This window comes from Berghia stephanieae, chromosome 8 (assembly GCF_034508935.2).
Source record: "Berghia stephanieae isolate SIO BIC M18660-M18661 chromosome 8, UCSD_Bste_1.3, whole genome shotgun sequence".
NCBI classification, from domain to species: Eukaryota; Metazoa; Mollusca; class Gastropoda; order Nudibranchia; family Aeolidiidae; genus Berghia; species Berghia stephanieae.
Window position 1 is genome coordinate 10,848,150 of NC_088367.1, and position 15,000 is coordinate 10,863,149.

General features: G+C 39.0%; 1 protein-coding gene across 14 annotated transcripts in view; it reads right to left on the reverse strand.

Moving 5' to 3' along the window:
- LOC144978152 (uncharacterized) overlaps positions 1 to 15,000 on the reverse strand; it is a 106,575-nt gene that overhangs the window by 83,650 nt on the left and 7,925 nt on the right. For 6 of the 14 annotated variants that reach the window (XR_013646474.1, XM_078923838.1, XM_078923833.1 and 3 more), the window contains exon 4: positions 14,166 to 14,374. The exons of 2 other annotated variants lie outside the window; for them this stretch is intronic. Coding sequence is in view for 5 of the 12 variants with exons in the window: in XM_078923838.1 (XP_078779964.1) it covers positions 14,166 to 14,374 (209 nt within the window). In the remaining 7 variants the exon portion in view is untranslated. Of the gene's footprint in view, positions 1 to 2,801; positions 3,117 to 3,425; positions 3,592 to 6,898; positions 6,942 to 14,165; positions 14,375 to 15,000 lie in introns of those variants that run through there. 6 more of the 14 variants (XM_078923837.1, XM_078923832.1, XM_078923835.1 and 3 more) reach the window with 4 other exon arrangements.

Here is a 15,000-nt window from a genome sequence, read left to right on the forward strand (position 1 = left end):
AACATGACACTAGAACCCTCTAAGACTTATAGTTTGACGTCATTTTTTTTTAGGTTTTTGCACCGTCTAGTGAGTTGTCGATAGTAGAGTTCAAGAAAACAAGTGATTCCATTGGTTGACCTATTGAATACAACTCAGGATTTGCTTTATTTTGAAGCCAAAGACTTGTCTTTTGACGTCATTTTTTAGGTTTGTGCACCGTCTCGTGAGTTGTTAGTAGAGTCGTAGCCATCGTTATGTTATAGCCGGGTACTGAAATCCAAAAGGACTGGCAGTTTGACGTCATTATTTGGTTTTTGCACCGCTAAGTGAGTTGTTAGTAGAGCTCATGGAAACAAGTTATTTCATTGGTTGAACTATTGAATACAACTCACGATTTGTTTTCTTTTGTGGCCAAAGACTGGCATTTTGACGTCATTTTTTGGTCAGTGTCAGGCTATAAGTAAACGATGGCTACGGTCTGACATAGCCTGACACTAGAACCCTCTAAGACTTGTAGTTTGACGTCATTTTTTTAGGTTTTGGCACCGTCTAGTGAGTTGTCGGTCTGACATAGCCTGACACTAGAACCCTCTAAGACTTGTAGTTTGACGTCATTTTTTTAGGTTTTGGCACCGTCTAGTGAGTTGTCGGTCTGACATAGCCTGACACTAGAACCCTCTAAGACTTGTAGTTTGACGTCATTTTTTTAGGTTTTGGCACCGTCTAGTGAGTTGTCGGTCTGACATAGCCTGACACTAGAACCCTCTAAGACTTATAGTTTGACGTCATTTTTTTAGGTTTTGGCACCGTCTAGTGAGTTGTCGGTCTGATATAGCCTGACACTAGAACCCTCTAAGACTTATAGTTTGACGTCATTTTTTTAGGTTTTGGCACCGTCTAGTGAGTTGTCGGTCTGACATAGCCTGACTCTAGAACCCTCTAAGACTTATAGTTTGACGTCATTTTTTTAGGTTTTGGCACCGTCTAGTGAGTTGTCGGTCTGACATAGCCTGACTCTAGAACCCTCTAAGACTTAGTTTGACGTCATTTTTTTAGGTTTTGGCACCGTCTAGTGAGTTGTCGGTCTGACATAGCCTGACACTAGAACCCTCTAAGACTTATAGTTTGACGTCATTTTTTTAGGTTTTGGCACCGTCTAGTGAGTTGTCGGTCTGATATAGCCTGACTCTAGAACCCTCTAAGACTTATAGTTTGACGTCATTTTTTTAGGTTTTGGCACCGTCTAGTGAGTTGTCGGTCTGACATAGCCTGACTCTAGAACCTCTAAGACTTATAGTTTGACGTCATTTTTTAGGTTTTGGCACCGTCTAGTGAGTTGTCGGTCTGACTAGCCTGACTCTAGAACCCTCTAAGACTTATAGTTTGACGTCATTTTTTAGGTTTGTGCACCGTCTCGTGAGTTGTTAGTAGAGTTCGTGGAAACAAATGATTCCACTGGTTGAACTATTGAATACAACTCACGATTTGTTTTCTTTTGAGACCAAAGACTTGTCTTTTGAAGTCATTTTTTGGTCAGTGTCAGGCCAAAAGTTTACGATGGTTTTCCGTCATCAGTTCCATCCTGACTTAATACCGATTTGAGGAGGTGGTAACAAAATATCACATTCACCCCCCCCCCCCCCCCCCCCCGCTCTCTCTCTCTCTCTCTCTCTCTCTCTCTCTCTCTCTCTCTCTCTCTCTCTCTCTCTCTCTCTCTCTCTCTCTCTCTCTCGTATAATATGTGTACAATATCAGTTTTTGTCCTTGCAGATCAACCAGTTAACTCCCGTACTCTGGAAAAAAAACTCATAATTAAAAATTTGGCCAGAAATCTCGTCCTTCCAATACCGATCGATTTAAATGACTCTCATCTTGGCAAAAACTCTCAAACCTGGGACTTCGCGAAGTCCTCATTATTAAAGTCCCAGGTTTGAGAGTTTTTGCCAAGAGGGTCATTTAAATCGATCTATATATGAAGGACAAGTTTTCTGGCCAAATTGTTAAATATTCATTTTTCCCAGAGTTCGGCGGTTTACTGCTAAATGTTGTCATCCTAAGCTGAGAGAGAGAGAGAGAGAGAGAGAGAGAGAGAGGGGGGGGGAGAGAGAGAGAGAGAGAGAGAGATGCTGTGCTGTGAATCACAAACGCAATGGCATCCCACTGTGCTACTATTATTGTACGTGTGTAGTTTGGGTACTATATTGCCGTACTCTGGAAATTTGGCCAGAAAACTCGTCCTTCAAATATCGATTCGATTTTAAATGACCCTCGTCTTAGCAAAAACCTGGGACTTCGCGAAGTTCGTGTAAACAATTAAAATAAAAAGTGTTTTTTTGTTGTTGTTGTTGTTATTATTGTCAACATAATAGATGAGGAGGAGCGAAGGAGACTACACCAAGTCTAAAAGCTCTACTACTACTACTACTACTACACAGAGGTAGCCAGGTATAGGTATAACAATACACCAGCAGTCACTCAGTCAGTTAATTACACCTGTGATGTCGTGTACTTTCTTCTCAAGAAAGTGGCTAGTAGTCGTTTCTAATACTAACTAATAATATAGAAAACGTATTTCAAAATCAGTAAAATAATGAAGGGGAGGCCTTCCGAAAGCTCCTACATCCCCAGTATTCTTGTTCTAGTGAGGGGGGGGGGCTGGAGGGGGGGAGACTTCTTTTTTTTTTTTAAAGTTTCCCCCTTCCCAAAACATTATAAAAACAAGAATACTGGGGACGTAGGAGCTTTCGGAAGGCCTCCCCAATGAAGCATGTTTACATACAATTATTAGTAATAGGAATAATATCCTATACTTTACTTACCAATCTACATAAACAGGTCGAGTCGAGAGGGTGCCATGACACTGACACGAACGATAAGTCAGGTGTGTTGCTTATTATAAACCTTTTGTTTGTTTATTTGTTTTTATGGGCGACACGCCGATTCAATTAATATCCAATACCCAGTTGTACTCTTTTTTTTTTCAATATTCAATGAACAGAAATCGTCGAATGCGTGGCGTAGTAGTTGTAGTAGTAATCCAATGAAAATGATAAGATAAAAGAAACAAAATTATTAAAGTAAAGAATCTAATCACAAACCACTGAATATGAATATTAAATGAATATTATTAGGACCTATTAGTATCAGAAAACAAATAAATACTGAAAACACACAAATCAAGAAGTATAATAAATAACACACACACACACACACACACACACACTACACACACTGTGTGACACAGTAGCGAGCAGGATGGCCTCGACACGAGCGGTCAATGCCAATTGTCACTGTCCATCTCCGATAGTCCGATAGTTCAGGCCAGCCAGAAGCAGAAATAATAAGAATAAAAATGACAACAACACGCAATCAGTGTGTGAATCACACAAGAAGAGAAGAGACGAGAGAAGACTAAGACGTCACCAAGCCTTCTAGATACACACTTCTACTTCTGCTGCACAGTAGTAGCCTTGAAATTGAAATTATTGTGTACCCTGTTGTTGTTGTAGGTTCGTAGAATCAGCGGTCACACAACACAACATAACACGGGCAGCAAACGTCTTGTCTCCGCTAGACTGGGTACCACTAGGTAGCACAACGACGACACACAAAAAACTACACACTACGTACGACTATCTACGACACAAGCGGATTTTTACTCTTTGCTATTTGGTTGGACTTACGACGAAAAGTCTACATGACGGACGACCAAGCAGTAGTGTTGGGTTATTTGATCGCTTTTACTCGATCGACGACCGAGCGCCAAGCCACGAGTCAGTGCTCGATCTCAATGCCGGAAGAGCGAGTTAGTAAAACGATCACTCGATCGTAAACGATCAAGCGGGTTGTGAGCTTGAGACGATCTTGACACGTGAGACGAGCTTGAGACGATCAGGATTCGAGCGAGCGGAGGGGTAACGAGTGTTTCGAATCATTTCAAATTCAAACGATCACAGTTTGCCATCCGATACCAATCGCCAATGTTTGCACACGGTAGTCTGTGGTTCTTCCACAGCCCTCACTCCTTGTCAGATGTTAGTGTGTCTGGGTGGCAGTGGCAGGGAAATTCGTATAGGTGTATCACGCGTGTGTGACAAGACTTCATTAAACCTACTAAAGTTTGACTATCACACACACACACACACACACACATACACAACACACACACTAAGGCTATTTCTATGACACACACGCATCCCTCTATCAATGAACACTCCTACAGTAGTGCGGCTATGTGGTCTAGTCATGACGTAACTATAGGTAGTACTCTAGTCGACCATGGCTCTCGTGCATTATAATGGTCTAGTGGTATGACACCCGCTTTGGGATCGGAAAGTCCTGGGTTCGAGCCTCGCGCTCGGTGCATAGTTGAGTCTTTGGACAAGGCTCTTTACTCACATTCTCTCACCGTACTCAGGTGTAAAATGAGTACCTGGCCGTTAACAGCGTTGTCTTTGTCTGAAAAATTGTAATATCGCCTAACAGGCGGCATGTCCCGTCCTACATATTAAATGTTGCTGTTGACCGGGGACCCCTTTACAAAGCGCTTTGATCACATTTAGTGGATATTGTAAAGCTCAATTTTTTAAAGTAAAACATTAGCTTTGAATATGGAATGTTTCAATTTTAGATGCCTGTGTATTCTTTGTTAGTTCCCATCATCATCATCATCATCATCATCATCATCATCATCATCATCATCATCATCATCATCATCAGGGGCAGCGGTACGGTCTTTGGTTGGCACCCGAAAGGTACCGAGTTCGATCACCCGCCGCTGAGTGGTCTTGAGCAAGTCACCTTGCCCTAACTAAATTTGCGGCGCTGCACTGCGGTTATCGCTTGGGTTATTCCAGTCTTCCCTTAGAATAGACCCGAAAGACGAATCTCCCCTATGGGATGAATAAAGGGAATTATGTTTAATTTATTTATCATCACCATCATATCAGCGGGATCATCATCATCACCACCACCACCACCACCCTAATAATAATGGATAAAATAAATATCAACACATTTCAATGTAATAATCAATCTAAAATCAATCAGTGCTCCTAAAAGACCCTTTGATTTCTTTGTCTAATTCGTTCCATACTTTTGGAGTCCCGACAAAGAAAGATTTTCAGCTAACTATAGTTTATATATGGGAATATTAATCAGTCGTTTATATTGGAATCGGAGTTGTCTAGCAGGTGTATTAGTTCAAAGCGCATTTCCAAGGATTTACCATGCTCAATGAACTTCACAATATTTTATTTAATTTATTCCTCCGGCACGCCATATCGACCATACATCCATTTCGTACAGTAGGTACCGATCGCTGTTTGGAGTCTTTTTGTATTAAAGCTCTTTACAATACCCGTCATTGCTTATAAGATAAGAATACATTCACACCTGAGTCAAGTGCCTGACACACGGACTTAACGTCTGGATCACAATTTTCAACAATCACTGTCACTCATCCGGCCATTGACAAGGCTTGATTTTGTGACAAGAGACACCGTACCACTGAGCGACCGAACAAATAATCACCATCTGCGCCATCGTCATCATCATCATCATCATCATTATCATCATCCTCATCACAGCCGTAACAGCCAGCAAAACCACAATCATCATCTTCGGGTCCGGTCTATCCGTGTGGGGGGTGGGGGTGGAACCTGCTAAAGTATTTCATTTTTTAAACAGAAACACGATAATCATCATCATCATCATCATCATCATCATCATCATCGTCATCCATTGTCGTCGGCATCGTTATCATCGTGTCCGGGCAATCCGTGTGTGTCTGGGTGTGGAACCTGCTAAATATTATTATTATCTACCTACCTAATAAAAACACACCATTCTTGTTCATTTATTTTTCAAATAATGAAATGAAAGGCACGACCTTTCCCGCACACACAAGAGGCGATGACGACCAGTGACAAATTATGGGAGGTGGGGGCGGCCGACAACTTTTGGCGCGACATAAATATGAAATGTTAAGGTGACAGCGGGATGATGGTGGTGGGAGGGGGGGGGGGGGTCTCAACCCTTCACCATCAACAACTGTTTGATGGCGTTGTGTGTGTGTGTGTGTGTGTGTGTGTGTGTGTGTATGTGTGTGTGATGCGACGAACGATCATAATCAAGGCTGCCAGACAGCCAGATTTCTTCTTGCCCAAGTAGTCAAATAGACCCCAAATAGCCCAACACCACAAGCATTCTGACTCCCTTGAAAAACTCATTTGTTTTGATTAACAAAACAATCGACTACAGTTGGATAAACTTATCTTTTCATTTTTTTTAAATAAAAGATTTTTTTTTTTTAATGAATAATAATAGAAAAGCGTTTCTTAGTAACCAATTTTGAACTTGGCCATCTGGCAGCCCCCATCATAACCAGCTGCAGTCAAGCCAGCCACAGACATAAGAGAGGGAGGGGTATGTGAAGTTTCCTGTGGCAAACGAGTTGCTCGTGTTTTTTTTTTTTTCAAACGAATCACTGCTCGATGACGTCACTGACTCGAAACCGCCCGAAACCGACTCGATTTTAGAGGACTCGATCGAAAACCCGCTCGATTTGATCGTTTCAAACTCGACCCAGCACTACCAAGCAGACCAAGCGGGTCGCTGTTGTTTGTGTGTGTGTGTGTGTGTGTGTGTGTGTGTGTGTGTGTGTGTGTGTGTGTATGTGTGTGTGCCTGTGTGATGGTGTGAATGTGGACGTACAGAGCAGGCGACATTCAATGTTTACACTCCGCACAACAAGAATAACTCGCAACGCATAATAAAACTCTCACAAAGACCATGCCATTCAAAGAGATAGAAAACATTTATTATGATAAGTGCACAAGAATTATGTTTTTCTTTTTTCACAATATTCAGCAACTACACACTGCACAGGTAAGAAAACAACACATTTCTTACATACACACTGAGAATACTGAATGCATAGGTAACCTGCTGCTACGCAAACCCCAACTACAGAAGAATGCAGTGGGACCAGTTATGTCTATTTCTCATACTTTAAATAGCTTCGATTGATCCACGCAGTGCATTCGCATTTCGTCTACCCATCCTCACAATTGGATCGAGAACTTGAGACATTTTTTAAGGTTTAAAGTTCACGCCCGTATCAAGATATCGAACCTTTTACTTTTACATATATTGATGTTATGTGTTTATATAAAATACTCACAACATCCACCAGCCGAATAAAACATCAAATCACAATGCTGTGTGTAAGCTTGCACGTTTATAGTCTGGCTAATATAATTTAGTGACAAGTAGTCACCAAAATGGATGTCTGAAAACAATAGCAAAGAGCTGAGTGACGTCAATTTCCTTCCTTCTATACCGCAATATCCACATGGGGTGCCTGGCCAACAGCAACATTTAACATGAAGGATGAGATATCCTCAACCATGAGGCTCCTGGTGTAATACATCAACACAAAACAATATCAAAGAAAATATATTATATCAAAAGAGAAAGGTTTTCAAGGATTTCTTGAACACGGACAATGATTTGAACCCCCGGATGCTCTGTGGATTGGTGTGTCATACAGATGGACCAAAATGAGAAAAGGACCTTGTTCCCGCCTTTCTACGAATGCGTGGGATAGCCAAACGGTTGGTGTCATTGGAGGAATGCAAGATCCGGTTGTGGAATATGTCTTTAGGAGTTCTATAAGGTAAGGAGGGGCAGTGTTTTCCAGACAGCAATAAACTAGGACACATGCTTTAAATTTGACCATTTTCTCAATAGGCACCCAATGTAATCTTCGAAGAGATTTTTCAACTAAAAACAAATTATAATTATAAAACGAGTAGCAAGGGAGTTTTATTCGATTTTTCAAAAATATGATTTATTACTTTCTTCTCTTTTTTTTCACATTTTGTCACCATTTTTCTGTAGCTTTTTGGTAATTCGATATTACAAGACGATACACAATACCCCTGAAGTACCCGTGTCACACGATGAGCCAAATCATCAAACGCTTGGCGTATGCTTAGCCGTCTTCAATCCATACAATATCAGTTACAAAGCCCGAATTAAATATAATGACATCATCTTGGTAAGGTGAACCAGACAACCAAACTACCTTTGTCCTTTTCACATTCTCTATTTTCCCAATGGATAGAACCTAAAATTAGCGTGAAATCAGTTGAATTTAAGTGCACGGTGTGTTAACAACTCCCCCCTGAGAAAAAGTGTCGAGTGGTCCGTGAACTGTGTCGCCAACCCCGCTTGCTTGCATCGCCATGTTGCACTGATGACGGGACAGACGCTCGACACCGCCTCGGATTTGGGACTCGCAGCGGAACAGTCCCACGCTTGCCAATTTGACATTTTTAATACAAATTCCACAAAGTTAGCGTTATTGTTGCAATTCTTTATTTTATTTTGTTATTTTTGTTTGTTGTGTCTTTTAGAGTGTTGTCTATTTTGTTCTTTTCTTATTTTAGCAGGAGGGGGGGGGGGGGGTTCCTCTTGTGCCGTCTGAATTGGCAAAATTGTTGTATGGAATTTTTACATTTTGGAGGGGACGGCTTTTCTCATATCACTAAATTTTACGTATTGCATATAGAAGACAAACTCAAATTACACAAAATATACTATTTTCAACTATAAAACTGACAATACAGTGTGGTTTTTTTCCAAAAAGCTATTTAACTGTACTCATTGCAGTGGATTAGAAAATGAGGACTTTAAAAAATCTTTTTGCTATATATTATTATTGTGTGCGAGTAAGAAAAATTAGGCACAAAACAAAATTGGCCATTTTATCAGAACATTTGGCATTTTTCTATGACTTGTTTGGCATTGTTTTGCAAAACTAATGTGGCAACCCTGCACACACACACACACACACACACACACACCGAGAGAGAGGGGGGGGAGGGGGAGAGAGAGAGAGAGAGAGAGAGAGAGAGAGAAGAGAGAGAGAGAACATGATAGAGTAGATGAGAGAGAGAGAGAGAGAACATACTAAAGGTAGAATGGCCATCGACATTGTTAAATTGTGATAGTCTATGAAAGAAAGACAAATACATAACAAAAGGAAATAGAAAAGCGGACAATTCTAATTAGAGTACAATTGGTGATGGAGTCATTAAAAAATAATAGAGAAGGAAATAGGAAAAAGCGGAAATGCAAGAGTGGAAAGAATGCGTTTAATGTAGATAAAAGAAGATAGAAGGAGGAGGAAATAGGAGGAATAGGAAAGAGGAGGAATGGAAGGAGGAGGAAATAGGAGGGAGGGGAGGAAGGAGGGAGGAGGAGGAGGAGGAATAGGAGGAATAGGGGAAGGAGGAGGAATAGGGGGAATAGGAGGAGGAGGAGAGGAGGAGGAGAGGAGGAGGAATAGGAATATGAGGAGGAGGAGGAATAGGAATATGAGGAGGAGGAATAGGAATATGAGGAGGAGGAGGAAGAAGAAGAGGAGGAGGAGGAGGAGGAGGAGGAGAGAGGAGAAGGAGGAGGAGGAGGAGGAGGAGGAGGAGGAGGAAGAAGGGAAGAAGAGAAGAAGAAGAAGAAGAAGAAGAAGAAGAAGAAGAAGAAGAAGAAGAAGAAGAAGAAGAAGAAGAAGAAGAAGAAGAAGAAGAAGAAGAAGAAGAAGAAGAAGAAGAAGAAGAAGACAGGTATTGACTTGTCAACAGATAAAAGCGTAATCACAGGAGGGGGAGGGAGGAGAGAGAGAGAGAGAGAGAGAGAGAGAGAGAGAGAGAGGAGAGAGAGAGAGATAGAGGAGAGAGAGAGACAGACATACAAAGAGAGAGAGAGAGAGAGAGAGAGAGAGAGAGAGAGAGAGCAATGACCCCAAGAGTTGTATGCATGAACACAGTTAAATTGTTGACTAAAGTCTAAGAAAGGAAAGGATAAATAACAAAGGGGAAAAGGACACACTCTCAGAGTCCAATAGTTAATTATAAAGGAAAAGGAAATGGAATGCAATAGTGGAAGAATCTGCATTGAATAGTAGATATAAATAGGAGGGAGAATAGGAGGAGTAATTGGGGGAGGAGTAATTGGGGGAGGAGTAATTGGGGGAGGAGTAATAGGGGGAGGAGGAGGAGGAGTGATAGGAGTAGGAGGAATAGGAAGAAGAGAAGGAGGAGTGATAGGAGGAGGAGGAATAGGGGGGAGAAGAGGAAGAAGAGGAGGAGTGGTAGGAGGAGGAGGGATAGGAGGAGGAGGAGGAGGAGGGATAGGAGAAGGAGGAGGGATAGGAGGAGGAGGAGGAGGAAGAGAAGGAGGAGGGATAGGAGGAGGAGGAGGAAGAGAAGGAGGAGGGATAGGAGGAGGAAGAGAAGGAGGATGGATAGGAGGAGGAGGAGAAAGAGAAGGAGGATGGATAGGAGGAGGAGGAGAAAGAGAAGGAGGAGGGATAGGAGGAGGAGGAGAAGGAGGAGGGATAGGAGGAGGAGGAGAAAAGTATTGATTTGTCAAGAAACAGGAACATACGCTAGGCTAAGTCTCACACTCATTAATCCGTATGCCTTGACCAGTGTGATTGGTTGGTGATGATGACGTGGGTACATCATTAAATTCGGTATAAAGGATAATCCGGGATTTAACAAAAATATTAACAAAAGGATAATAAATGATAACGTACGGAAATAATGCGTTTATCACCAGTTGTGTCCCTTGATTGTGTCCAAAATAGAGAACACGAGAATGAGGAAAGCTCACACTCATCGTAGCCATCGTTAACGTATCGCCTGTCACTGACCAAAAAATGACGTCAAAAGACGAAGTCTTTGGCCACAAAACAAAACAAATCGTTAGTTGTATTCAATAGTTCAACCAATGAAATAACTTGTTTCCTTGAGCTCTACTAACGACATCTCACTAGACGCTACACAAACCTATAAAATGACGTCAAACTGCCAGTCTTTGATGGTTCTAACGCAGCCATCGTTATGTTATAGCCTGATACTGAAATCCAAAAGGACTGACATTTTGACGTCATTATTTGGATTTTGCACCGCCTAGTGAGTTGTTAGAATTAGTAGAGCTCATGGAAATAAGTCATTTCATTGGTTGACCTATTGAATACAACTCACGATTTGTTTTCTTTTTTTTTTTGGTCAGTGTCAGCGTGGCCTTCGTAAAGTGATGGCCTGATACTGACCAAAAAAAATGACGTCAAAATGCCAGTCTTTGGCCACAAAAGAAAACAAATCGTGAGTTGTATTCAATCGTTCAACCAATGAAATAACTTTTTTTCCATGAGCTCTACTAACGACAACTCACTAGACGCTAAACAAACATCAAAAATGACGTCAAATTTCCGTCCTAGAGGGTTCTAGTGTCAGGCTATATTATGTTAACGATGGCTACGATTGTAGCCACATAGCCTGACACTGACCAAAGAATGAAGTCAAAAGACGAAGTCTTTGGCCACAAAAGAAAGCCTAATATAGTTTGTTGTATTGAATAGGTCAACCAATGGAATCACTTGTTTCCGACTTGAGCTCTACAAAACAATAACAAAAACAAAAACAAACAGAAAAGAAAGAAAATTAAAGAAATAAAAATAACCGTGTCCTTGTATGACTGGAAAGGCGAAAATTAAATAAAAATAACCGTGATTGCGTCCTGTCCTTAAGCAATAGATGTGTAGAGCATAATTCAATACACTCAATGGGTAGATAGATATATATAACAGGGTGCGGTGGTTGTGATTTATTGTTACAGTATATCTAATTATAGGGTGTGTTATAAAGCAAAGCAAAAAGAATTTTTTTTTAATCCTTATTGAAACACACGAGAAGAAAAGTAAAAATTGTAACTATACAAAAATCAAAGAGGCGAAACGGACATATTTTCTTACATACAGAGAAACATATCCCCCCCCCCCCTCCCCCAATCCATGCGTCCCCATGGTTTGATCACTTTTTAAAATGTGGAAGGAAGGGGGGGAGGGGGTGGGGGAGGGCGGAAGAAAGAAGGGGGGGTGAAAGAAGAAGAATTCAACTGCCAGGTTTATCAATTAAAATCAACGGGCAAAGAAAATAATAACAAATGAATAAATAAAACTGTTCTAATATTTTAAAAAAATAATGATAAGGTAAGATAAACTTATTATCATCATCATCATCATCATCATCATTATTATTATTATTTTATTATTATTATATTATTTATTATTATTATTATTATTATTATTATTATTATTATATATTATTTATTATTATTATTAATGATGATGATGATGATGATATTAATGATAATAGTAATCACAACAACAACAATAATAATAATTATGATTATTATTATTATTATTATTATTATTATTATTATTATTATTATTATTATTATTATTATTATTATTATATCATTATTATTATTATTATTATTATTATTATTATAACAATAATAATAATAATAATAATAATAATAATAATAATAATAATAATAATAATAATAATAAAATAATAACAACAACAAACAACAACAACAACAACAACAACAACAATAATAATAACGATAATAACAATGAAAAGGGCGGGGTATGATAATTCAATACTGTACCTAACAAGAAATAGAAGGGAGGGTGTTTACTCTAAAGTTCCAAGTTCAAGGTGATTGACTTACAAACGTTTGAAATGGGATACAAACCAAATCAAATTCACCAATAACGTACCGTACTCTGGAAAGACGTGTATTTAAAAAAAATTTGGTCAGAAAACTCGTCCTTCAAATATTGATCGATTTAAATTTAAATTTAAATGACCCTCATTTTATGTATAAAACTCGCAAACCTGGGACTACGTGGAATTCGAGGATGTCCCCAGGTTCGGGAGGGTTTTTTTTACCACCAAGATGATCGAGGGTCATTTTAATCAATCAATATGACATTTGAAGGATGAGTTTCCTGGCCAACTTTTTAAATACGTGTCCTTTCAGAGTATGACAGTTAACTAGTTCTTTTGTGTGTGGGTGGCGGGGGGTTAAAGATGTAAATCATGGAAAGGCAGGGAGCAAAAGCATATGATTGGCTGGCAGTAAGAATTTCGTTTATGACTTGTATGAGCATATGCCTACGGTTGGTTGTTTCTTTGTTCTAAAATGACTTCTATAGAGATCTGAATTTCTATCTATTCTTGTGCCTGAAACTACCCGACCATGGGCCATCCACCAAGAAAGATACACTAAAATGTTATCATAGATCAGTGGAGATGTAATTCATAAAGAAACAAATTATATCATCTCTCGAAAAAAAGTTGCTCATTTAAACAGTTTCTCTTTTAGAAAAACAAAAGAAAGAAAAAAAATTTAAAACATCCAATGATGACAGGGCCAAGATAAAACCAAAAAATATTTATTTTTATTTTTGAAGTTTCAGTTGTTGGAGACGAAAATTCATAAGAGATGGCCCTATCCATATGTAGTGATTTTTACTCAATAATCTGATAAAAGAAGGTGAGAGCTCATTTTCATTCATTTAACTGTGTCCCTCTCAGGCAAAAGACTCAAAAGAGAGGGCCCAGGTAAAACCAAAAGATAAATTTCTAAAAATGTAATTTCATCTTTTGAAGACCTAAAGAAATAAAGCAAGGGACCGGAGCAAATGGAGGGAAAACTGTTCAGGCTTAATGCCCTTCCTGAATTACCGTTAACCCTCTCCTTATCAACTTTAGGAAAATCGTCACATTCGTTAGGATGCAACCAACATTTGTCTAATTCAAATGTCTCTTGTACATCATAAAATTTAATGAAAATGAACAGTGAGATGAAGAGCATGTTTCGCTAAAGAAATTATGTATCGGAAGAACTTTACTGCTATTGTGTCTGAGTGACAAAAAAATATATTTTTGTGTTAGTTGGGTGTGAAGTTTTGGGGAAAATCTTGAAATGGCCAATAAGGAGAGAGTTAACTCACTCAACCCTAACACCGACTATATCCGTAATTTACCAGGGTTACTTTTACCCCATGCCTATTCACTACATTTTTCTGAGACAAATTATAGGCGTAGAATCAAAGTTAATGTTTTTAGATTTTACATGTTAATGGTAGTTGAATAAAACTATCTAGATCTATGTGCATGCTCATTTTTAATACATTTTATTTTCTCCAATTTTGAAAAGCAGCAAAAATCTCTAGGATTGAGTGAGTTAAGGCAAGGCTGAAGACTAATATGTAATCAAAAAGGATGAGCCGTCGTAATAATGATTTTTTTTTTACTCACGAAATCGATTCAAGAAGCTGAGAGCTCATTTTGGAAGAAGTTCCGTGAGGCGAACCGTAATTTATATCATCATCCCTGTAGCCATTGCTGCCATCGTAGGGATGTTGTTGCTGCTGCTGCTGCTGATGGTCAGGTGAGCCCATCCAGTTGAAAGAATCATTAGTGGTCGTGATAGAATTCATGCTGGCTGTATCGCTAGCCTGGTTATACTGGAAGCACAATACAGAGAACGAAAAAAAAAAAAAAGAAAAAAAAAACGAGGTGAAAGGGTTAGCGGGGATGCAAGGGAAAGAGGATTGACACCAGCATGCTGTCATGTACAGACACTAACACACACCCACACACACAAACACATAGAGGATGTCAATAAAGGCTAGGTACATGAGGAATTTAAAGATCTATTAAGATATTTACTTATTTATCTTTTTATATATATTCTTGTATTTGTTTATGTATTCATTCATTAATGTATCTATTAATGTATTGATATATGTATTTATTTATTTATCATTATATGTTTTTTCTAAAATTATTAATCTATTAATGTATTTATTTATTCATCCAATTTTTATTTATCTTTATATGTATTTATGACTTTATTTAGTTATATATTATACATAAAATTTAAAAACAAAAAACATTCAATTTTGGTTCGAACTTTTTAAAATAAAAAGAGCTGTTAATAATATTCATTCAAAGTATAATTTTCTACAAATTTATCTATTCATTTGTGCTATTGGCTGAGTGACACATTTGCACACTGAATTGAAAATAGAATGCGTATGTAATGGTTCCCATGGTCACCAGATCTTTCACCTCTCAACTTTTATATCTG